A 24,711-nucleotide genomic window follows, 5' to 3' on the forward strand; every position below is an offset into this window, starting at 1 on the left:
TTTTTTCCAAATACACGTTAAAAAGTAGTTAAAGGGTTAAGGGTAAACACTACACATTTTGACATAATACACATAATTGATTGAATATATAACAGTGCTAACACAATCCATGTCTTATCTGCATAGATAGTAGGGACTGGGAGAAAGCTCACTGGACATGGGGGACATTAGCGACTTTAATCCTTTTCATTGTATTTCTTTAATTGCAGGAAGAACAAGCAATATGATGATGGTGACAAGGAAACCAGTTCCAAACCCAGTGAACACAGGCAAAATAAGTGGGAGCTTGAATTCTTCTGATTTCTTAATTGATGGTACAGGGATCGAAGTTCTGGTGTCACAAGTGTAAATCGGACGCTCAAGGTAACATAAACCGGGATTTCCCTCGAAGCTTGAGTCTGTAAACGTTAGAAATTGACCTCCATTAGGGACTAAACCCCTCAGATTATTGTGAGCGACACTGAATTTGGATAAAAAACTTAGTTTCGCCAAAGATGGAAGGATTGTTCCGGTGAGATTGTTATATGACAAATCAAGCGTCTCTACCATTCTCATCCCTAATAAAGAACTCGGAATCGTACCTGATAAATGATTGTGTTTCAGATCCAAAATGTGTAGTTTTTTCAAGTTGCCAAATTCCGGCGGGATTTCGTGGGAGAGGAGATTACTGCTTAGGTCAATTGAGGGTGGAAAGAGCATCATATCTCGTCTAAAGCCCGTGTTTCTTCTTTTGAAGAACGGGAAATCTGGTGACTGCTCTTCTAATGAGATATCTCGTGAAATCAGACTCTGTAGCTGTGTCAGACTTTTGGGAATCTCTCCCGACAAGGAATTGTTCGATAAATCCAAGTAAAAAAGAGACTTCAAATCACCCAGATACGCCGGAATTGAACCGGTCAAGCGGTTCCATGACAAATTAAGTAACTGCAACCGTGTTAAACCGTTCATCCATGGCGGAATGCTACCTGTGAGCCTGCAATTGGCGATTACGAGAGCCTTGAGTGCTTTGAACTGGAGATGATTATCAGGCGGGAGCTGTTCGGTATGAAAGTTCATGGTGAGAATTAAAAAAGTTAGATTTGGGCAGTGTTGGAGGACTTTAAGAGTGGTTGACAGATTATTGAGGCTACAATTGGAAAGCGAAAGGTAAGAAAGAGAAGGAAAATTCTTGAAAGCTTCTGGGATTTCGCCTATGAGTTTGTTCCTTGCGAGATTTAAATATTTTAACTTTTGGCAAGACGCAAGGTTTGCAGGTACTGTGCCTGAAAAGCTATTCGAGCCCAGATCAAGTGAGGTAAGATTAACCATCACAGAACAGTTAAAATCGATCGAACCATTTAAAGAGTTGTTTCTCAAACTGATGGTAGAAATCGACTGTGAATTTGACAACGATGGAGGTATTTCACCCGACAGATTGTTGGAACGAGCTGAGAAATAGCTTAAGTTCGGAAAGCTATGGAAGAAATCGGGTAAATTTCCTAAGAGCCTGTTAGACGAAATATCCAAACGAACAAGATGACTTGAGGAATTACCAATTCCCTCGATTCCCATGAACATGTTACCTTGGAGTTCCAATTCCATCAATTTAGGTAACCTGAATAAGAACTTTGGTATAACGCCTGAGAGATAATTGAACGCCACGTCCAGATGTTCAAGAGAAGGGCAATTCTGGAATTGGGGTGAAATAGTTCCATTGAAGTAATTCATACCAAATCTAAGAACACGAATTCCAATTCCGGTGGAGTTAACACATAACAGGGATGGAAGGAAACCCATGAAGGAATTATCAGAGAGGTCTAAAACTTGAAGTGCAGGTAGGTTTATGTTACTTGGTAAAACCCTGTTTAATCGATTACTACTCAAATCAACTACTTCCAAATGGGGAAGATGAAAAAGCGAAAGTGGAAGAGGGCCTTTAAGGTAATTGTGTGAAAGATTGAGGGTTCTAAGCTGATCTAAATTAGAAAATGAATCGGAGAAGCTTCCTGTTAATCTTTTCTCAGGGAGTTCTAATCCTACAATCCTACCAGAAGAGGAATTACAAGTGATACCGATCCAATTGCAGCAATTGAAAGACGATAAAGATGATGAAGTTGTTGGCCACCATCCAACAATTGGGGATTCCAATCCATTTATGAAACCCCTTAATCCTCTTAGGTCATCAGAATTGCATGTCAGATTCTGTGAAATCACAAGAACCGAGTTTGAAGAGAAACCACAAGAATTATGACAAGTACCCATATCTCCAATACAACCACCATCTAGGATTATATTGACTAAAATACACAAGAACACGAACAAAGCTATCGAATTTCAGGGTTCAGAGAATATGGGTTTCAAAGATCCATTGTGTAACGTATTCAGATTTGTAGGCGAAATGGATGCATCAAAAGATGAAGAATTTTAAAACAAGGGTTCTGATTTGAAATTTCGCCTTCTATTTCCAAGTAAGAATAAGGAGATATTTGACAACATACACAGGTCGAGAGAAGAATTAGACTGATCATAAACAAATCTAAGGTATGGCGGAAGATTGTGCTATTCAGACAGAGACGATTGATCATAAACAAATCTAAGATAGCACTGCCAAGTGCCACCAAAGTCTCAACTTTGAAAATGTTAACGCGCGTCAGTCAACTTATTTGCAATATACCCTTAAACTTGCAAACTATTTTAAATCACACCCCTTCGTGTCAAGTGGAAACATTAAACAGGTTCAGAAAAGTTTGACACTAATCTAATCCGTTTAATTATGATGTCGTGTAAACCTAAATATTTTCATGTCAAGTTTGTATCGGATTGCAAGTTAGGGTTTAGGCCTTATAAATATGTTATGTCATGTTAAACTTAAAAAATTTACATGTTGAAAAATAGGAGTTGAGAGATAAAAAGGGAAAAAAGCAAAACAAAAAAATAAAAGGAATTGAAGTTGTGAGATGGAAATGAGAAATTTAGAGAATAAAATGGAAGTTACCGAGTTAAGAGATGAGGTCATGAGGTGGAGGGAGTGATCAAGCGAGAGCGAGACAACACAGAAAAAATGAACATACCAGTGGCGGACGCAGACTGTTTTAGTAGGGGTGTCCCTCGTACTTCAAGCGGGTGCACCTAATAGAAAAAACAAAAAAAAAAAAATTACACTGCGTGCTGGAAATTGAGCGGTGGCCTAGGACCCCAAATGCCCTACTAAGGTCCGCCACTGGAACATACAGTCTTGAGGTGGAAAGAATGAAAATACTAATTTATCTAAGACTTAAAAAAAAGTCTTGAATATATATAAATGGATCATTTTCGAGTTGAAATTTTTACATTAATCTTATCAGTTTAATTTTTATATCGTGTCATATCAACCTGTTTTACTAAATGGGTTAAAACTTGAAATATATTACTCAAAACAAAAAAAAAATCACTTTCTATATCTTATCTTTATTATTTCACCAATTTATTAAAAAGTTATTATACCACATATATTTTTTTTAAAATAATTTACTTAAAAATATCTAATTAATACCGTCGAAATAATACCAATAGTAAACATGATTAACATCTATATATAAGAAAAGTATCATCTCAACCATAGAATCAGTTTTATTTAAAGGATATAAAAACTGTTCATAATTATCATTTATGGGCAAATTAGTAATCGTATTTTCTAACTAAATCAAAATAAATTAAAAATCAGATGATAACTTTCCAAAACTATAGATATTATTCATCAACGACCAATATTGATTTCGATAGTTTTTGCCATATAATTTGATTCTATTTCAAAAGAACAGTTATCGTTTAGTTTAACTTTGACAACAATCATCGGAACAATAAAATAAAAAATTAAATAAATAAACTGGATGCTCATTTGAACCTTTTTGCATATGCAGATAATAATCTTTCTCAAGTTAACAAATATAGAATAATAATAAAAAAAAAGGATCAGAAAACCCCCCAAAACATATATAATTCTTCCTATCCAACCCTCGACACTAAACCACTTCCATTTTTGTTTTTTCTAACCAAAGATTCAACAAGCATCAATATCACTCCCTCTAAACAAACTTATCTAATCTCAACGCTTTTTTACTATTTGAAGGCCGAAACTCCTCCACACGAAGATTAGACTCTTTCCGGATCCCATTCAAAAACTGATTCCCTTTTTCCAATTCAATCATCTCCAAAATCACCCCCACCACCTCCGCCGCCAGTCCCACCTCCACCAGCCGCCCTGGCTCCTCCCCCCCTTCGTATATCAGCCGCCACACCTCCTTATACGGGACCACATTTCCCATCACCAATCTCCCGATTATCCTCCCAAGATATTCCGCTGCTTTCGGTGCATCATTCACCGAGTCTTCTAATGCTCCAAGAACCGATTCCAATCTACAAATTTGATAAAAATATGTCAAAAGATTTGGAATCTCAAAGGGCATCATAGTCATTTCATTTCAAACTTACCCTCGAACAAGTGAGTCTTGATTTAGTATTCCATCTTGAGATTTTCCAAGATTCACAAGAAGCTTAGCAAGTGAATCCCGATCCACTTCTTTCCTCTCGAAAGAATCATTCACCCAAATCGATATCATCGATGGGTAAAAACTCGGTGCATTCAATTCCTTAATACACATTGCCACTTCCTTCTCATCTCTCGCACTGCAAAATTACCAAAATACCCCCACAAGTCAAAAATCAAAACTTTAAAAAAATAATAATAATAATTACGATTATTACATTACCTATAAAACTCTTTAATCGCCTCCATTGACATATCACGTAACCGTTCTTCCGGCCACATCTTATCTTGAACCGGAGCCGGGACCCACACTCGAGCCGAAGGCGAGTCATAACCCGGTTGACTCGACCCGTTCGGACCAACCGGGACCCGCGGACTCAGACTTGGACTCGGTTCGGGTTGGTGGTGGTGGTTAGGGTGACCCCTAACCGACATCCCTCTAGCTAACCCACCTTGTGGGCCAAGGGTAATTCCGTCATTTTCACTCATCGGTCTCAACGGAATCGACAAAGTCCGGTTTTCAAAATCAAATCTCGCATCTTGGTTATACCCGCGACCCGGACCCATCCCGCGAAAACCCGAATTCGGAGATGGTAACAAATGGCCTTGACCCGGGTGTTGACCCGGATTCTGACCCGGACCGGGTCCGACCCGGCGGGTGGAAGAGTTGAAACTCGGCCCGCGGGCCAAACGGGTCGACTGGACGTGTCGTTCTTGGGCTGCGTCTCGGTGTACTTCATCGATTTTTTTTGGGCCTTCGATTTTTCTTCTTTGTTGCCATTTGTTTTTTCTTAAATCAATTACGTCTTTTAACATGAATCTGACACGTGAAGAAAGTTTCATGTTGTTTGATAATCTCAACATTGTGTCAAAATACACGTCGATGTGTTCTTTAGCACGTGGATGATCTATCATTACTCCAATTGTGCTCATTAATTTGCATAATGATTCGATATCTTCTTCATCGGGATTCTGATTTTGACTTTGGTATTGACCTAATAGCTTCTTTATACATTCGTGCATTATTCTTTCAGTCAACATTTTTTTTTTATATAATTCACCGATTAATCTTATATTCCCCAACATCCGTCTTCTCGCTTTCACTCTCTTCTCTTCTCTCTCCTCTTCAGTTTGTTTCACTTCACCTTCTTCTTCAGTTCTATTCGCCTCTTGTTCTTCACGTTCACCTCGTTCAAATTCCTCTTGACATTTATTCAAAAGTAATCTTTTAAAAGTGATTTTCTCATTATCTTCACTAAAATCCGGTAATTCGACAGAAAGCCTTGAACAAAAGTTAGCGTACATTTCGCAAAAAGTGGGCTCCATTAATGCTTTATCAAAAATCTGATTAATTACACCGGATAAAGTGTTCGCATTATCAATGTTGACTTGTTTGACTTGTTCAAAAAGCTTCTCGAAGTTTTGAGGTGTTAATTTGTTCAAAATTCCCTTTAATTGTCTTTGTTTTGCTTGTTCTTCATCTGTTACTTTTCCCACTTCGTATTTTCTCTCAGCTTTATGCATCACTTGCATTGGAGTGTTTGGAGACGGGATTAACCCTCTTTGATTCCCACTCACACGCTGCCACCTGTCCGAATCTGAGTTGTTCCTTTGCATGACACCTGGCGACTGCAACGGGCCCGCCAAGATCCCGCCGGAAAACACCGGTTGAGCCCGCGGGTTTCTCAAAACACCGCCATGAACCGGCCTAAATCCCGGGACATTTCCGGTGAAGTTCATCCCCATTTGCCCTTGTTTATTCCACCGGTCATCATGCCCGACATTACTCGGGCGGCGGTCAAGCGTCCGGGCAGCTGCCCGAGGTTCTCGGGCAGCAAGATTTGACATCACCGCTTCGGCTATATCGGGTGTGAGTTCAAACCCTAGAGGGAGTTCATTACATTGTTCAGAGAATTTTAGTAAGAAATCTCTTGAATACTTTTTGGATAATCCTTCATTTTCAATTGTTTCAAGCTTAGGGGTAGAAATGTCCGCAGCATCTTCCCAATCATCAGGTTCGAATTTGTTGACATGTTTTTCTTTTTCATCAATATCTTGATTTTGAGGTGTTGAAGAGGCTTCTAGGGTTTCAAAACATGGGGTTTCTTTCTTTTCTTCTGGACCTTTGTATGCCATGTAAAGATCAGAAGTTGTCCCTTGAGCATCTGCAAATTTCAAAATATCCCTTCTTTTCTTTTTTGATTTAGATGTGTTAGTGTTTGTATTTGTAATACCCGTATTGCCCTTGGTCTTTGTGGAATCGGGTAAAGATGGAGCCATTGAAGGCACTGAGTTTCCACTCTTCCCCATATCCTCTTCAGGGGTAGAAACGGAAATATCAACTTGAATATCTGATTTCAAGATTTGATCATCATTGATTTTAGTGTCCTCAGGCTCATTGGTGGGAAAAATCGAATCTTTTTCTTGTTCTTTTGACTCCAAAGATTCCACCTTTGGTTCTTGATTTTCAAGGGAAATTTCAAGATTTGTCTCACTGGATTTTACCCCTTCTTCACCACTACCACCTAAAAACCCGCCAGTAGCATTGGCGGCAACATCCACAGCCACCACTTTATTGGTGGTTTCTGAAACCTCCTCGTTGACTTCAATTACAGGAGTTGACTTTAAGGCTTCTGAAGAAGAGCTTGAAAGAGTATCCAACTGTTCACCTATCTGAATATGACAAATCACAAAAGGTTACATTTTTAACACACGAAAAAAATTAAAAATTAAAAAATTAAAAAAAGTACCTTCTTTTCTGGCTTTATCTGTTCATCTTTAACAAGTGGGGCCAAATCCTCAACAGAAGAAACCGAATTTGTTGAATTCTCAGATTGGGAAGAGCCAAAAGTGGCATTAGATAGTTTAACTTCAGGTTCCACATGTGTTCTTTCACTTCTTTTGGGGAGGTCATTTTTGTCATTTTTGTCATTAACAGGGACACTACCTAACAAAGATGACTCACTAACACTAACCTTTTCATGTACTACAACATTAGCAGCTGGTTTCACTGTCACCTGATTATAAAACCTAGGTGGCTGAGATCCACTATTTGTTTGTGTTTGTGAATTATTAGGTGGTTGGAAGAAAATAGGGTTAGGGTTAAAAGAGTTAGAATAGAAATTCATGGGGTGTCCAGGTGGAAAAGAAGGAAGAGGCTGGGACCCATGAGGGAGGTGGGGCCTAGGGGTTGTTGACCCTTTATCAAGTCTAAGCTCTTCATGAGTGTCAGGGTGAGTGATTTTCACGGTTTTCCGGTGACCACCCAGTTTTCCGGTGGGTGGTGGTGGTGGTGACTGGTAATGTTGTCCAACACCAATTGCCATGTTGGCAAGCTGAGGTGGCATCTGTGGAGAAGAAAAGTTGATACCTTGACCTTGATGGATGATCCCTTGTGGCTGCATTGGATGATGTGTCACGAATACTTGTTGTGGTGGATTCCCCATTGGTAAGGGCATTGGGAGGGGGATATTTGGCATTCCTTGTGATTGCATTTGGGGATTTGGAGTAGGGTAAGGGACGTGTATTGGGGAATGGTGAAATGGCATTTGCATTGAAACACCAGGGATTGGTGGCCCAGATAGCTTTTGAGGGGTAGAATGGGTAGATAAAGTTTGGTTATCTTTTTTAGGTTTTGGAATAGAATGATGAATCTCAGGGGCATTACCTTGAACAACAGAAACAGAAACAGAAACATCATCTTTTCTTTGTTTTGGGATTGATGGAGTTGGAAGTTTATTAGCTTTTAAGGAATCAACACGAGCTTGAGCTTGTTTCTGTTCATCAAAATTTGGTGGGGCAGAGCTAGTTCGAGCAGGTATCTACAAACACCAAAAGAACAAAATTACAAAATTACAAAAATACCCTTTTGGCTTGTTCAAGTTACAAAATCTCTATCACAATAGACATTTACCTGCATTACATTCATGATACCAGGACTGATTGATCCAAATTGAAGTTGAAATGCCCTAGAAGCATCTGCAGGCCCTGAACACAATAAAAAAGAGCATCAGTAGACAAGAAAATTACGAAAATACCCTTGTTGTAGTTACAAGTTTACAATCACTTCGATTATACCTTTTGTTGGAGTTGAAGGTCCAGTAACATCAGAACTGGGAACAGCTGTGTTACCCTGTGGAGGAGCCTTTGGGAGGCCTGGGGTGTTCTTCTGAATTGGTGTTTCAGATGGCTTTGGAGTAGCTCCTGTAGATGGAGCACCAGTTGCACCTAATAATATAGATAAAACGATAATATACACAAAGTATGCATTTTGAATCGAGTAGAATCATAGTTTCAGGGTGAATTTTGTGTTATAGAGTGGAAGGGGTAGTAGTTTTTGGGATTAGAAAGATGAAATTATGGAAATCGAAGGGATTTTGAGTAAGAATACCTCGTGCCGGCGGTTGTAAATGTGCGCCATTGGTTACACTAGCGCCACCGGGAGTAGAAGAATTCGACAAATCCAAATTTGAATTTGTAATCGGGGTGTTTACCCTAGGTTGTACTCCTTGAGCATGATTATTCGTCTTCTTAAAGCTAAAAAAAACACCCAAATCACGAACATGAAAAACATACCCTAAATTCACACATACATACACAGACGCGTAGATAATGTAGCAAACCCTAGTTTTAAATTACCTTCTCTGCGAAGAATAAGAGGAGGAGGATGGTGGGGCGGTGTTACTTCCTCCTCCGCCGCCGCCGCCGCCCTTCCCACCACCACCGGAGTAGTTCCTTGGCAAGGATGAGTTACCGGATCGACCTACTCTTCTGTACTGCTGCGGCTCGTTCTTGTCACCCTTCGATTGATTGACGGACATGTATTCAAACCTTTAAAAGACCCAATCTTTTTCCTTCCTCGATCAAATTCAATAACAAAATCAAATTGACGAAACTCAGATCCCCCCTCCAATCAAAAACAGTAATTAACCATAGCAGTCGATTTTAACATGACAATATCAAAACGAAAAAGATGCGTGCTTTCATTTAATTACTTACCAGAAGTAACAAGGATTATTGAAAAAAAAAAATTGAAGGAGAAAGAGATAGAGACAGAGAGAGAAAGCTAGGGTTTAGGAATTGTTGTGTCGAGAGGCGGGAATACCTTGAGCCAGTATCGAAGAAGAGAGAACTAGTATGTGCTTTTGGTGTTTGTGTGTGTGAGAGGAGAGAGAAACAAAGAAAGAAAGAAAGAGAGAGAAAGAAGAGGGTGATGGATGGTAACAAACTGGCCCTGGGTAGGTGGTCAAAAGGTAGGGTTTTTCGGAGATGAATAATCCGACCGAATCGCGGCGCGTTGACGGATCCTTCGGGTTCTCTCTAAATGTGTGTTGGTGTGTCACAATTTACACACATTGGAGGCCTTTCTGTGTGTTAATACCACGCGTTTTGGTTCACGCGCTGCCTTCTTACTTCCACGCGCCACGTGTGTTCCTTTTTAAATATTCACCAACTAATATGCATATCGTATATTTAAAGAAGAGCACGTAATATATATGTATATTTATATGTATATATTGTGGAGGTTTAAATAAGGAAAGTTAAGGATGACTAATGTCTATATAATTAAATTTTGAATATGGAAAATGAAGTCCTGATTTAAATACAACTCTTGTATATCAAACCTACTTTGTGGTTTTAAAGTCCAAGTTTTTGTTATTTGTTTAAGAGTAAATTATAAATTTTGTATTTATGTTTTAACAGAATTATAAGTTTAGTCCAAACTTTAAAATTGTCTCAACTTTAAGTTTGATTTTTTACGGATGTGGTCCATGATCTATATAAATTGGCTTCATGTTTTGGACTAAACATGAAAGTTTGAGTGAAGCACAAGGATCATGTTTGTAATGATATATAAACATATTGAGTGATATTATGACAATTTTAGAATTTGACACCAAATTTGTAGTTTACTTTTTTAATGATAGTTTTTTTTCTACCTATCTTTTTTATGTGTGTAAATTATGAGATGTAGTGTCGTTATTCAAATTGTTGTTGTTAAGATGGTTTTTATTTTTTGTCTCCAAAATCTCTTGGATTCTTTGTCTGCATCGTGCAGACATTAACCTCCGTAGACTTGTAGTTTTTAAAATACCGCAAAACTAAAAACGTTTTTACGTCTTCTTTTTGATGCAAATATGGACTAGAGTCTTCTTACTTCTTCAAACATATTCTACCCTAAAATAAACACACACACACACACACACACACATATATATATATATATATATATATATATATATATATATATATATATATATATATATATATATATATATATGTTTTTTCAAATTATTCCAACTTTATTATGATAGATAATTTGGGGGGAAAATTACAATACTTCTAGAAAAAGAAAAAGTTCGACGACACAACGGTCTTCATGAAAAAATTATTTTTTGTGTCAAATTTTATAATAAAAATATATTCTATGCATCATCATCCATTTCTTGGGAAAAAAATTGGTCGTTTTTTCAGTGATTAACTAAATAAAGTAAACTAAAAATTTTCATTTTAAAATCGAAGTTTATTATAACATTCCAAAAATCACAATAAATTTTAATTTTTCAAAAACAACCAATAACCAAAAATGTTTACAAAACCATTGTTTCAAAAGTGTATTTTAGTCATCAAAGTATCACAAAATCCAAACAACATAAAACCAAATGATGTGCACGATCACGCCTACACCTTGTCGCGGTCATTTGAAGTATCTAAAACAATAAACTGAAACTGTAAGCCAAAGCTTAGTAGGTTCCCCCGAAATACCACCACACAACACATAACATATACAATCATGCATTTTGGGCCCACAACCTCCCGGTTGGCTTACCTTGGCCCACAACCTCTCGGTTGGATTGCCCTGCATGTCACGTATTGGGTCCACAACCTCCCGGTTGGATTACCCTGGCCCACAACCTCCCGGTTAGATTGCCTCATTCTGTTGATTTACAGCACAAAACAATAACCTCAACCCCAATATAACATGTCGACATACAACTCAAAATACCCAAAATATGGTTAGGTCAAACCCTGGTCAAAGTCAAAATCAATCCACACTCAAAATTCCCACAATCCACTAGTCACGTCGTGACCTAATAAGTCAAAACAGTCGAGGAATACAATCCTCACACCGTGGTACTCATGTGATCACATCGTGAGAATGCTCTGATCAGAAGTTCTTAATGAAACTCTTAATCTCTTTTTAGCCAAGCAACCAAATCCTCTATAGTGTCTTATTTACTCCATAATATCATAAAAATCATGGTTTTTTGGACATGCATGTCCAATGCATGTCTCAAACACCAACTAGGGCACAAAAGGAGAGAATGATACCAAATCTCATGTAAGAGTCATAAAACTCAACCATATTCCAAATCTAGCAACTATAGTACTCAAGGGACACTAGAGATCCATAAAGTTGGCAAATTTATGGATTCCATATCATTTTGAATATGAAGGAATAAGCATAAAAACCTATATCTAAGTGAAACATCCCAAAAATCATAACCAAAAATTTCGTTTTAAATCATTAAATAAAACCATAGTTATCAAAACACTTCATTGAAACATAAGTCAAACTATCTCAAAACATTATTATCAGAGTTTTCCAAATCAAAACATCAGAGTAATCATCCCAAGCTAAACATAATTGTGTGTGCACTGCAGTCATCCTGAGCTCTTCCCTTTGCTACCAAAAGTACCTGAAACCAAAACTGAAAACTGTAAGCACGAAGTTTAGTGAGTCTCCCCAAACTACCACATACCATACACATAATCACATAATCACATAATAACATATCATGGGCCTCGCCCGCTTCATCGATGTGACAACCGTCAAATTTCGGTCAATTCAAAGTCAATAAGTCAAACCGGTCAACTCCAATAACCCTTGTATGCTAGGGTTTACGTTATGTAATCACTATACAATTCGCTATTTTAATGAGAAATCATCATTTGGAAAGTTCATGTGTTTGATTTTCCTTAGCCTTAACAGTGCTAAACAACGAACCAAAGCGATAAAACACTATTGCACAATCATCGGGATTGTGTACGACACTAAAACACGGTTTAATGGGGTTTACGAACCTTGCGTTGTGAAGCCGGACACTCAAATTAATCACAAACGAAACCTCTCTAAATCGTTTTCACTCTATCTCTTTCTAATTGAAATCTCTCCCAAATCTCTCTCAAAAGTTCCTTTAATTTTTTGTAATCATTCGGGCCATCCCGACCCTTAACTGGGTCAAAAACCACTTGAAACGGGGTAAAAACGGGTAAAATAGGCTTAAGGACCCAAAACTGAAGCTTCAGGACCGAAGTCCCTGTCATAAAGGAAGACGACACACATTTGTCTGTCGTAAACTTACGACTCGCGTGTTGAGGACACGCAATGAGTATCAAGGAAGCCCCTGTCATAAAAGAAGACGACATGCATGTTTGCGTGTCATAATTTTTCCGGTTTTTTCGACTACGACTTCGTTTTAACTCCGTTTTTCATTATTTTAACGTGGGATTTTCACCCAAAACTTTATTTTATAAACTAAGGCCCCAAAATATATAAATCTCCAAGGTTTTTATAAAAATGTATTAAAAGAATTGGTGGTTGGACTAATTATTGAGGGAATATTTGCTTTTCCTTATTTTATGACAAAAGCAAGCCACCACCACCTCACTCTATGATCATCCACTCTTTCCCACTACTCCTTGTCTCCTTAGTGGACCTTTACAGCCAATCTCCAGCTCTTCCCACGTTCTAAGAGCTGGAGGATTGATCCTCTCTCCTCATTCTCCATAAAAACTCTTTCATTCTACACTTAGCAACCAAGAACACTCTCCAAAATTCTCTCATCTTTTCTCTTAACTTCAAGAACTTCAAGGCTTTCTCCAGGGATTTATTTCTTCAATTAGTAAGTATCTTCATCATTCACATAATTATTAAACTCCATTCTACTCAAATTATTGATATCTTACACAAGTTCCATCTTATTCGGTGTTAGATTTTCGAATCATCAAGACATCTTCTTAGTGTTCTTGAGTTGAACACTTCCTCTCTCTCACTTTCATCTACTGAAACCACATAAGGTGAGTTCATACCCATACATTTACATGTTTTTCTTAAGTTTTAAGGGGGGAATACAAGTAAAATCATCAAGAACACAATTAAACTTTTTCTAACAGATTGCATCAGAAAAGATGGACGTTAATCACGGACTGTTTTGTCAACTTAAAAATTTTAGTTTTCAAAACTGTTTCAGGTGCAAGTAGTTCAAACTCTTAGCATTAAAATGACTACTTGCACATCTCCAAATGATTTTTCTACAATTAATGGTGATTTTTACAAAACTGCCTGTCATTTCAGAGGCAAACCCGGACCAGTCTGTGATTATGAACATTTTCACCTCTGTTAGAGATCACTAAAAATCATGATAAAATTTACGAACAAACTAGACTCATATTCCAAACTCTCAAAATTTGCGGATTTGGATTTAGAGCTGTTATGATTTTTCTATAAATTTTCTAAGAACGGTAACAGAAACTGTTTATAACGAAAAGTTGCTGTTAATTTCATTTCACCTTGTAACATGTTGAGCAAGGTGTATATCTTTATGTGACTATATGTTACTGCAATATATAACATTTTATCTTAATATTTAGACACACATCAGTTTACAAATGGATTTGGTCATATAAAATATAAAGAATAACAAGTGATTATAATCAAAGTACAATCGATACATTCAAACATTAAATAAACTATTTTGAATATAGTTTGCATACATTACCACGTACTACCCTTGGTTGATAAACCATAATAGGTATAGTTTATGATACATTACATAACACATACATTTAAAAAGGGTACATTTATACAAAGGATATTTTCATTAAGCAAGGTACGGCCATACGGTACCAAGTTTTCATAACACGTAATTCCGTTAATGACTTTGTGAGACATTTACTTCAAATTACCATTAAGTCCTGTATTGTAACCAGAGTCTCCTTGAGGGAGAGCGTGATACTTGTGTATAGATCTATATTGGGTTTGACAAACCCACACCTAAACTGCATGCAACAGTTAGACCGATAGGTCTGGGGTGACAAATGTCATAACATTTCCGACGCCTGAAGAACGTCGTTTTAGGCAACCGTGGTCATAGTATGGTTATAATAAACTCACATAAAGTATTAACAAACATTGGAATTTACGGGGACTTCATTAAAATTTAACGAGTTTATGTCGATTTAAACTTGCATTGTTTTACTATAAATATGACAAATTACTTGTACATTTCGGTCTTTGGGTTTTAAGACTACATTTACACATTAAGGAAAATATTGGATTTTTCTAACACAAATACTACTTTTACAAACGAAAAGCTTATGAACTCACCAACCTTTGTGTTGACACTTTTTCAAAAACTTGTATTCTCAGGAAATCATTAAACAGGTAATCAAGTGCTTTTGAGGATGGGACGCTAAGGCGTCTACTATTTCATATTTTATCAACATATTGTGATTGATTCGTAAACATGTAATTCATACAATGATGTAAATTTTTTATATATATGGTGGTTGTGTTTGCTTGAATTACTATTACAATTGCTGTTATGATACTATACATGAAGTCCTCCACCCCCGGACGTTTCCGCCATCCTTGGTTTGGGGGTGTGACAGATTGGTATCAGAGCGCAGTTTATAGTGAATTAAGTATATCAAACCACATAAGATATACAAACTATAAACACAATTGGGACTAATAGTCTCTGATTTGTGCATTTTTCAAATAAATATACTTTTAGAAAATAAATGATTCTTTTTATTAAAAAGTATAAATACATGCATACATGCTCACATAGTGTCATAACTACAACAACATAAAATAAAAGAAGAGGAGTTGTACATTATGGGTATGCCTTGGTATATGTAAATCAAGTCTGGGAAGGATATAGCATGATCAACTATATCTGTCCGGGAATTGACTTGCATATACCGGGGGATGGTCAGGATGGACAACAAATCTAACAAACTCGTCTTACCGCTAGTACGCCTCATTCACGAAGCCGGTCTATAAGGGGGGTATAAGGTTGTTGCCTATAAAATGGCAACTTAATGGGTGTCCACTCTCACCCACCGCTTCCTTGATCGGTGGAGGGTCGTTAGCCGAACGGGTAAGACAAGGACTTATAAATTCTCATTAAAAGTATGATGAATATTATAAAGTAACTAACTGCTTTAAGAACTCAAAACTAAACATTTACAAATACTATAGGAGTATTTTGTGTTACTATAATAAAAATATTTTATACTTTCATTTTACCTCATAACCCAATGTATTGGGTCAATAAAAAGTATAAAATCGTATGTATCGTAAACATACCGGAAAACAACGTAATAATATACTTTATGTATAAAAGATTTCTCTCCCTATAAATACACTTTTACTAAAAGTACATTGGTTTACGACTTATGACAGAACCATGCCGCCAAGAAGAAGACCAAGACCTTCCAGCAACACAACAACACCTCCTCCGCCGCCGCCTCCACAGTTTGATCCCGCGATGTTCCAGGCTGCAGTAACAGCAGCCGTAGCGGCCGTAATGTCGCAGATAGGGACCAACGGAGCTGGTGGTTCGGGATCGGGAGCTACACACTCTAACCACGGAGACAGTACGTGGCGTGCAAAAGAGTGTTCATACAAGGACTTCACAAATGGCAAACCCGACAACTTCAATGGAAGCGGGGGAGTCATCACGTTGATGCAATGGTTTGAAAAGACCGAAGTAGTCTTTCAGGTGTGCTCCTGCCCCGAAGCGAGCAAAGTTAAGTTTGCAACCTTAACCTTCACCGGCCGGGCCCTTACTTGGTGGAACTGCCGGGTTAAGTCACTTACTCTCGAAGTGGCTAGCTCCATAACCTGGGCAGAACTAAAAACGTTGATGATGAAGGAGTACTGCCCGAGAGGTGAAATTCAAAAACTGGAACAAGAACTCTGGAACCTCAGGATGACGGGCTCTGACCTTGAAACCTACACCACCCGATTCAATGAATTGGCTCTCCTCTGCCCAACAATGGTTACTCCGGAGGAGAAAAAGGTGGAGCGATACCTTTGGGGACTGTCTCTCCACGTGCAAAGTAGTGTCCTGGCTTCAAGGCCAACTACTTTTGACAGTGCCAGGGAGCTGGCACAACAACTTGTTGACCACCGAGCCGGTCATAATACTACAACCACCACCACTGATAAATCAAAAGGGGGAAACAACAAAAGGAAGTTCTGGAACGAAAAGAAGAGCCAACCAGCACAGGACCCCGCTAAGAAGCAACAAATTGTTGCTGTCCATGCTGCCACTAATGCTGCCACTACTGCTACCACTCCAGCACCACCGAAGCCATATGCGGGAAAACTACCTAAGTGCAACAAGTGCAACTTTCACCACAATGGTGCTTGTAGGGAGATGCACTGTAACAACTGCGACAGGAAGGGGCACACTGCTCGTTTCTGTAAAGCGCCGGCTCAACCAATCAACCAAGTCGCCAGTACGGGGGCAACCCGGACCTGCTACAACTGTGGAGACGCAGGTCACTTCAAAAGAGACTGCCCCAAAGCACAAGCCCCTAATGTTGGTGGAGTAGGAAGAGTCCTGGAAATAGGACATGGGGAAGCAGTCGAGGATCCCACGGTGGTTACCGGTACGTTTCTCCTCAATAACTCTTATGCATGCGTACTATTCGATAGTGGAGCGGAGAGGAGTTTCGTGAGCCACCAATATAAACATTTACTTGAACAAAATCCCCAATCACTAAAGGATACTTATGTAGTAGAAATGGCAAATGGGAAAGTAGAACGCACTAGCGACATATACTCAGAATGTACTCTCACTCTAGACAACCATACATTTAAAATTGACCTGATGCCAGTCACCATAAAAAGCTTCGACGTAATCATCGGGATGGATTGGTTAGTTCCTCACCGTGCCGACATTCTATGTTACGAAAGGGTCGTTCGCCTCAATCTACCAAATGACGAAACCCTTCTCATCTATGGTGACAAACCTAGTGCGAATTTACAAGTCATCTCATGCATCAAAGCCCAAAAGTATCTCCGGAAGGAGTACCATGCCTTCTTAGCCCATGTAGTAGACAAGAAACAAGACGTGAAAGACATCAAGGACATCCCCGAAGTGTGTAACTTCCCGGATGTGTTCCCAGAGGATCTTCCTGGTGTACCACTCGCACGACAAGTCGATTTCAGAATTGACTTAATACCCGGAGCTACCCCCGTAGCCAGAGCTCCATACCGCCTCGCACCATCAGAAATGCAGGAGTTGTCCAGTCAGTTGACCGAGCTTTTGAACAAAGGGTTCATCAGACCAAGCTTCTCACCTTGGGGAGCACCAGTCCTTTTTGTAAAGAAGAAGGACGGATCCTTTTGCATGTGCATCGACTATCGGGAACTAAACAAGCTCACCATCAAAAACCGATATCCTCTGCCCCGAATCGACGACCTTTTCGACCAACTCCAAGGAGCAAATTTCTTCTCAAAGATCGACCTAAGGTCAGGCTACCATCAACTACGAGTTCAAGAAGAAGATATTCCCAAAACTGCATTCAGAACTCGCTATGGGCACTACGAGTTTGTGGTGATGTCCTTCGGTTTAACAAACGCACCTGCGGTATTCATGGACCTAATGAATAGAGTGTGTCGACCCTACCTAGACAAGTTTGTAATCGTATTCATCGACGATATCTTGATCTACTCGCGAAGCGAAGAAGAGCATCGCCTACATCTACGCCAAGTGCTAGAGACGCTAAGAGCGGAGAAGCTTTATGCTAAGTTCTCTAAGTGTGAATTCTGGATTAGAGAAGTGGATTTCCTTGGACATGTGGTAAGTGAGAAAGGCATACATGTGGACCCCTCCAAGATCAAGGCAATCGAGAATTGGTCAGCACCCAAGACGCCAACCGAAATTCGACAATTCCTTGGGCTTGCTGGCTACTATCGAAGATTTATACAAAACTTCTCCAAGATTGCGAAACCACTCACCACCTTGACGCAGAAAGGTGTGATATTCAAGTGGGAAAATAATCAAGAAACTGCTTTCCAAACGTTAAAACAAGCCCTATGCAGCGCACCGATCTTGTCTCTCCCAGAGGGAACCGAGGACTTCGTAGTGTACTGTGATGCTTCGAATCAAGGCCTCGGATGTGTGCTCATGCAGAGAGGGAAGGTTATCGCGTATGCATCAAGACAGCTTAAGACGCACGAGGTTAATTATGCTACGCACGACCTGGAATTAGGAGCAGTGGTATTCGCTTTGAAGATCTGTAGACACTACCTCTACGGCACGAAATGCACTATCTTCACTGATCACAAAAGTCTTCAGCATATCCTCAATCAGAAAGAGCTCAACATGCGACAGAGGAGATGGGTGGAGTTGCTGAATGACTACGAGTGCGAAATTCGTTATCATCCGGGCAAGGCCAATGTAGTGGCCGATGCTCTAAGCAGGAAGGAGTACTCGGGCCGCCGAGTAAAATCCTTAACAATGACAATCCATTCCCACCTGACCATACAAATCAAGGAAGCTCAACTGGAAGCTCTGAAACCAGAAAAGGTGGCAGGAGAGACATTAAGGGGAATGGATAAAAACTTAGAAGTCAAGGAGGATGGAGCACGTTATATCATGAACCGGATTTGGACACCGAAGTTCGGTGGACTCCGAGATGTCGTCATGAATGAAGCACACAAGACTCGATACTCCATCCATCCCGGGTCGGATAAGATGTATCTGGACCTCAAGAAATTATACTGGTGGCCGAACATGAAAGCTGAGATTGCTACCTATGTGAGCAAGTGCCTGACTTGCGCTAAGGTCAAAACAGAATACCAGAAACCATCCGGGCTATTACAACAGTCGGATATACCTGAGTGGAAGTGGGAACGAATAACCATGGACTTCATAACCAAGCTGCCTAAGGCATCAGGCGGGCTTGACACAATATGGGTAATTGTAGACAGATTGACCAAATCAGCACACTTCCTACCAATAAAAGAAACCGACAAGATGGAGAAGCTGACTAGAACGTACATCAGAGAGATTGTACGACTCCATGGTGTGCCGATATCCATTATCTCCGATAGAGATAGTAGATTTACCTCACGGTTTTGGCAGTCTCTACAAAAATCATTGGGAACTAGGCTTGACATGAGTACGGCCTACCACCCACAAACCGACGGACAGAGCGAGCGAACCATTCAAACGTTGGAAGACATGTTAAGAGCTTGTGTGATAGACTTCGGTAAAGCATGGGATACCCATCTACCGCTTATCGAATTCTCCTACAATAACAGCTATCATACTAGCATCAAAGTCGCTCCATTCGAAGCTCTTTACGGTCGCAAATGCAGATCACCCCTGTGTTGGGCTGAGGTGGGGGATACACAGCTAGCTAGAGGGCAAGTCTCTAATAGCACCCTCACTGGCCCTGAAATCATAAGGGAAACCACAGAAAAGATCGTTCAAATTCGAGAGAGACTGAAAGCGTCTCGCGATCGGCAAAAGAGTTACGCAGACAAACGACGCAAACCCTTGGAATTCCAGGTGGGTGATCGAGTACTACTAAAAGTTTCCCCTTGGAAAGGAATGATACGATTCGGCAAACGCGGGAAACTAAATCCAAGGTACATCGGGCCATTCGAAATCCTTGCTAGGATTGGGCCAGTAGCATACAAACTTCGATTACCTCAGGAACTCGACAAAGTACATCCCACGTTTCACGTGTCGAACCTAAAGAAGTGTTTGTCTGATGAGACACTCGTAATACCACTCGACGAAATCAAAGTTAACGAAAATCTCCACTTCGTGGAGGAACCAGTCGAAATCATGGATCGGGAAATCAAACGAACGAAACAAAGTCGTATTCCCATCGTGAAGGTACGTTGGAACGCTAAACGAGGACCCGAATTCACCTGGGAACGCGAGGATCAGATGAAACAAAAGTATCCACATCTCTTCCCAAACTCTTGAAATCCCAGTCAAAATGAAAATTTCGGGACGAAATTCCTTCTAACGGGGGGATGATGTGACAACCGTCAAATTTCGGTCAATTCAAAGTCAATAAGTCAAACCGGTCAACTCCAATAACCCTTGTATGCTAGGGTTTACGTTATGTAATCACTATACAATTCGCTATTTTAATGAGAAATCCTCATTTGGAAAGTTCATGTGTTTGATTTTCCTTAGCCTTAACAGTGCTAAACAACGAACCAAAGCGATAAAACACTATTGCACAATCATCGGGATTGTGTACGACACTAAAACACGGTTTAATGGGGTTTACGAACCTTGCGTTGTGAAGCCGGACACTCAAATTAATCACAAACGAAACCTCTCTAAATCGTTTTCACTCTATCTCTTTCTAATTGAAATCTCTCCCAAATCTCTCTCAAAAGTTCCTTTAATTTTTTGTAATCATTCGGGCCATCCCGACCCTTAACTGGGTCAAAAACCACTTGAAACGGGGTAAAAACGGGTAAAATAGGCTTAAGGACCCAAAACTGAAGCTTCAGGACCGAAGTCCCTGTCATAAAGGAAGACGACACACATTTGTCTGTCGTAAACTTACGACTCGCGTGTTGAGGACACGCAATGAGTATCAAGGAAGCCCCTGTCATAAAAGAAGACGACATGCATGTTTGCGTGTCATAATTTTTCCGGTTTTTTCGACTACGACTTCGTTTTAACTCCGTTTTTCATTATTTTAACGTGGGATTTTCACCCAAAACTTTATTTTATAAACTAAGGCCCCAAAATATATAAATCTCCAAGGTTTTTATAAAAATGTATTAAAAGAATTGGTGGTTGGACTAATTATTGAGGGAATATTTGCTTTTCCTTATTTTATGACAAAAGCAAGCCATCACCACCTCACTCTATGATCATCCACTCTTTCCCACTACTCCTTGTCTCCTTAGTGGACCTTTACAGCCAATCTCCAGCTCTTCCCACGTTCTAAGAGCTGGAGGATTGATCCTCTCTCCTCATTCTCCATAAAAACTCTTTCATTCTACACTTAGCAACCAAGAACACTCTCCAAAATTCTCTCATCTTTTCTCTTAAATTCAAGAACTTCAAGGCTTTCTCCAGGGATTTCTTTCTTCAATTAGTAAGTATCTTCATCATTCACATAATTATTAAACTCCATTCTACTCAAATTATTGATATCTTACACAAGTTCCATCTTATTCGGTGTTAGATTTTCGAATCATCAAGACATCTTCTTAGTGTTCTTGAGTTGAACACTTCCTCTCTCTCACTTTCATCTACTGAAACTACATAAGGTGAGTTCATACCCATACATTTACATGTTTTTCTTAAGTTTTAAGGGGGGAATACAAGTAAAATCATCAAGAACACAATTAAACTTTTTCTAACAGATTGCATCAGAAAAGATGGACGTTAATCACGGACTGTTTTGTCAACTTAAAAATTTTAGTTTTCAAAACTGTTTCAGGTGCAAGTAGTTCAAACTCTTAGCTTTAAAATGACTACTTGCACATCTCCAAATGATTTTTCTACAATTAATGGTGATTTTTACAAAACTGCCTGTCATTTCAGAGGCAAACCCGGACCAGTCTGTGATTATGAACATTTTCACCTCTGTTAGAGATCACTAAAAATCATGATAAAATTTACGAACAAACTAGACTCATATTCCAAACTCTCAAAATTTGCGGATTTGGATTTAGAGCTGTGATGATTTTTCTATAAATTTTCTAAGAACGGTAACAGAAACTGTTTTTAACGAAAAGTTGCTGTTAATTTCATTTCACCTTGTAACATGTTGAGCAAGGTGTATATCTTTATGTGACTATATGTTACTGCAATATATGCCATTTTATCTTAATATTTAGACACACATCAGTTTACAAATGGATTTGGTCATATAAAATATAAAGAATAACAAGTGATTATAATCAAAGTACAATCGATACATTCAAACATTAAATAAACTATTTTGAATATAGTTTGCATACATTACCACGTACTACCCTTGGTTGATAAACCATAATAGGTATAGTTTATGATACATTACATAACACATACATTTAAAAAGGGTACATTTATACAAAGGATATTTTCATTAAGCAAGGTACGGCCATACGGTACCAAGTTTTCATAACACGTAATTCCGTTAATGACTTTGTGAGACATTTACTTCAAATTACCATTAAGTCCTGTATTGTAACCAGAGTCTCCTTGAGGGAGAGCGTGATACTTGTGTATAGATCTATATTGGGTTTGACAAACCCACACCTAAACTGCATGCAACAGTTAGACCGATAGGTCTGGGGTGACAAATGTCATAACATTTCCGACGCCTGAAGAACGTCGTTTTAGGCAACCGTGATCATAGTATGGTTATAATAAACTCACATAAAGTATTAACAAACATTTGAATTTACGGGGACTTCATTAAAATTTAACGAGTTTATGTCGATTTAAACTTGCATTGTTTTACTATAAATATGACAAATTACTTGTACATTTCGGTCTTTGGGTTTTAAGACTACATTTACACATTAAGGAAAATATTGGATTTTTCTAACACAAATACTACTTTTACAAACGAAAAGCTTATGAACTCACCAACCTTTGTGTTGACACTTTTTCAAAAACTTGTATTCTCAGGAAATCATTAAACAGGTAATCAAGTGCTTTTGAGGATGGGACGCTAAGGCGTCTACTATTTCATATTTTATCAACATATTGTGATTGATTCGTAAACATGTAATTCATACAATGATGTAAATTTTTTATATATATGTTGGTTGTGTTTGCTTGAATTACTATTACAATTGCTGTTATGATACTATACATGAAGTCCTCCACCCCCGGACGTTTTCGCCATCCTTGGTTTGGGGGTGTGACAATCGGGTCCCTCCCGGCATTGGACAGGGTCCGACATCGAGCCCTGCCCAGCATCGGACAGAGTCCGACATCGGGCCCCGCCCGGCATCGAGCAAAGTTCGGTATACATATAAACATATCAACACACATAAAATAATCACATAACATAAACATATAACATAAACATATAAACATTCCTCGAGCCCCGCCCGGCATCGGACCGAAATCCGGAAGCATACAAACATTCCTCAGGCATTGCCCGACATCGGAGCGTAATCCGGAAACATATAATACAGGTAGATGCAGGAATCACGAAGACATCAAGCATACAAACATTCCTCGGGCACCGCCCGACATCGGATCGAAATCTGGAAACATATAAACCTACATCGGGTACTGCCCGACATCGGACCTTAGTCCGGTACATACTAACATACATATACGGGTCGGCATTGGTGCCTTCGACCCGTTCATACAGGAGGAAAACTCACCTCCAATGTCGAATGATAGATGAAACATCTCTGTCAAGTCAAAGTCAACGATCCGATTTAACTCAACTCGTCGAGTTTGCCCTTCAACTCGTCGAGTTCCCAAGAATCATAGAAACGTGAAATCACGATCCAACTCGTCGAGTTTTCCTTCAACTCGCCGAGTTCTTCCTTTTAACAGAATCAAGACAGTTCACCCCAACTCGTCGAGTTCCTCTATGAAATCGTCGAGTTCTTCAGTCAGTTAGCCCTTCTTAATGCATTAAGTCACCATTCTTCAAACCAGGGCCCTATCTTCTGGATCTAAGCTGGAAATACGTCTAGAAGGGTAAAGTTTCCAACTTTACCCGTTAAGAACCTCTCCTTAAGGCAAAAACTCAAACCCTAACTCAAAATGATATAGATTCGAAATCAAAAGCCAACAAAACTTCAAGATAGACCATAAGGTCATAGATCTGGACTCTGGGGACTAAATGATCACGTAAAGTCTTAAACTTTATCCACATTCATGGCCGTAAAAGCTTCAAAAGACCAAAATGATGATCTAGAGGTTGCATGGAACTTCCATGGCCATAAAGTTGGCACCTTTATGCCATGAAAACCCCTTAAGGCCCTAGATCTGAAGTGTTCTCCACTTGGGACGTCCAAATCCCAAGAATCATATCACTTGGACCAAAATAAGCAAGGAACTTCAAAACCAGAGATCTAAATGACCACAAAGCAAGGTTCAAGCTTTATACCAACAAAATGTCGTGGATAAAGAAAGGGTTATGGATCTATAAACTCCTTCTTGAATCCTCAAGCTTCTCCT

At 39.2% G+C, this 24,711-nt stretch overlaps 2 protein-coding genes across 6 annotated transcripts; both read right to left on the reverse strand.

Annotated features, from left to right (window-relative positions):
* LOC145160717 (phytosulfokine receptor 1-like) lies at positions 1-2,264 on the reverse strand. Its single transcript, XM_079080009.1, has 2 exons — positions 582-2,264; positions 1-398 (listed from the first exon to the last, which is right to left on the reverse strand). The coding sequence occupies exons 1-2, from the start codon at positions 2,239-2,241 to the stop codon at positions 187-189; spliced, it is 1,872 nt and encodes a 623-aa protein (XP_078936135.1). The 5' UTR covers positions 2,242-2,264; the 3' UTR covers positions 1-186.
* A 1,567-nt stretch (positions 2,265-3,831) lies between these two features.
* LOC145160725 (eukaryotic translation initiation factor 4G-like) lies at positions 3,832-9,733 on the reverse strand. Of its 5 annotated transcripts, none has more exons than XM_079080046.1 (9): positions 9,609-9,733; positions 9,143-9,357; positions 8,895-9,040; positions 8,582-8,731; positions 8,418-8,491; positions 7,255-8,325; positions 4,728-7,177; positions 4,450-4,644; positions 3,832-4,374 (listed from the first exon to the last, which is right to left on the reverse strand). In XM_079080046.1, the coding sequence occupies exons 2-9, from the start codon at positions 9,322-9,324 to the stop codon at positions 4,044-4,046; spliced, it is 4,599 nt and encodes a 1,532-aa protein (XP_078936172.1). In that variant the 5' UTR covers positions 9,325-9,357; positions 9,609-9,733; the 3' UTR covers positions 3,832-4,043. The 5 variants fall into 5 exon arrangements, with proteins under 5 accessions (XP_078936172.1, XP_078936163.1, XP_078936156.1 ...); XM_079080037.1 differs by having other exon boundaries at positions 9,503-9,730; XM_079080030.1 differs by having other exon boundaries at positions 9,143-9,361; positions 9,503-9,730.
* Between the last annotated feature and the right edge of the window lie 14,978 nt (positions 9,734-24,711).

This window comes from Lactuca virosa, chromosome 1 (genome assembly GCF_052849685.1).
Source record: "Lactuca virosa cultivar CGN04683 chromosome 1, Lactuca_virosa_CGN04683_v6, whole genome shotgun sequence".
Lineage (NCBI taxonomy): Eukaryota > Viridiplantae > Streptophyta > Magnoliopsida > Asterales > Asteraceae > Lactuca > Lactuca virosa.

Bases quoted from the DNA above. Each gene is read 5' to 3' on its own strand.
- LOC145160725 (XM_079080046.1), bottom strand. From the start codon at position 9,324: ATGTCCGTCAATCAATCGAAGGGTGACAAGAACGAGCCGCAGCAGTAC. The intron at 8,732-8,894 runs GTATTCTTACTC...CTATATTATTAG, and splicing joins TTTACAACCGCCGGCACGAG to GTGCAACTGGTGCTCCATCT. The intron at 8,492-8,581 runs GTATAATCGAAG...TATTGTGTTCAG, and splicing joins ACCTTCAACTCCAACAAAAG to GGCCTGCAGATGCTTCTAGG.
- LOC145160717 (XM_079080009.1), bottom strand. From the start codon at position 2,241: ATGGGTACTTGTCATAATTCTTGTGGTTTCTCTTCAAACTCGGTTCTT. The intron at 399-581 runs GTACGATTCCGA...TAACGTTTACAG, and splicing joins GAAACACAATCATTTATCAG to ACTCAAGCTTCGAGGGAAAT.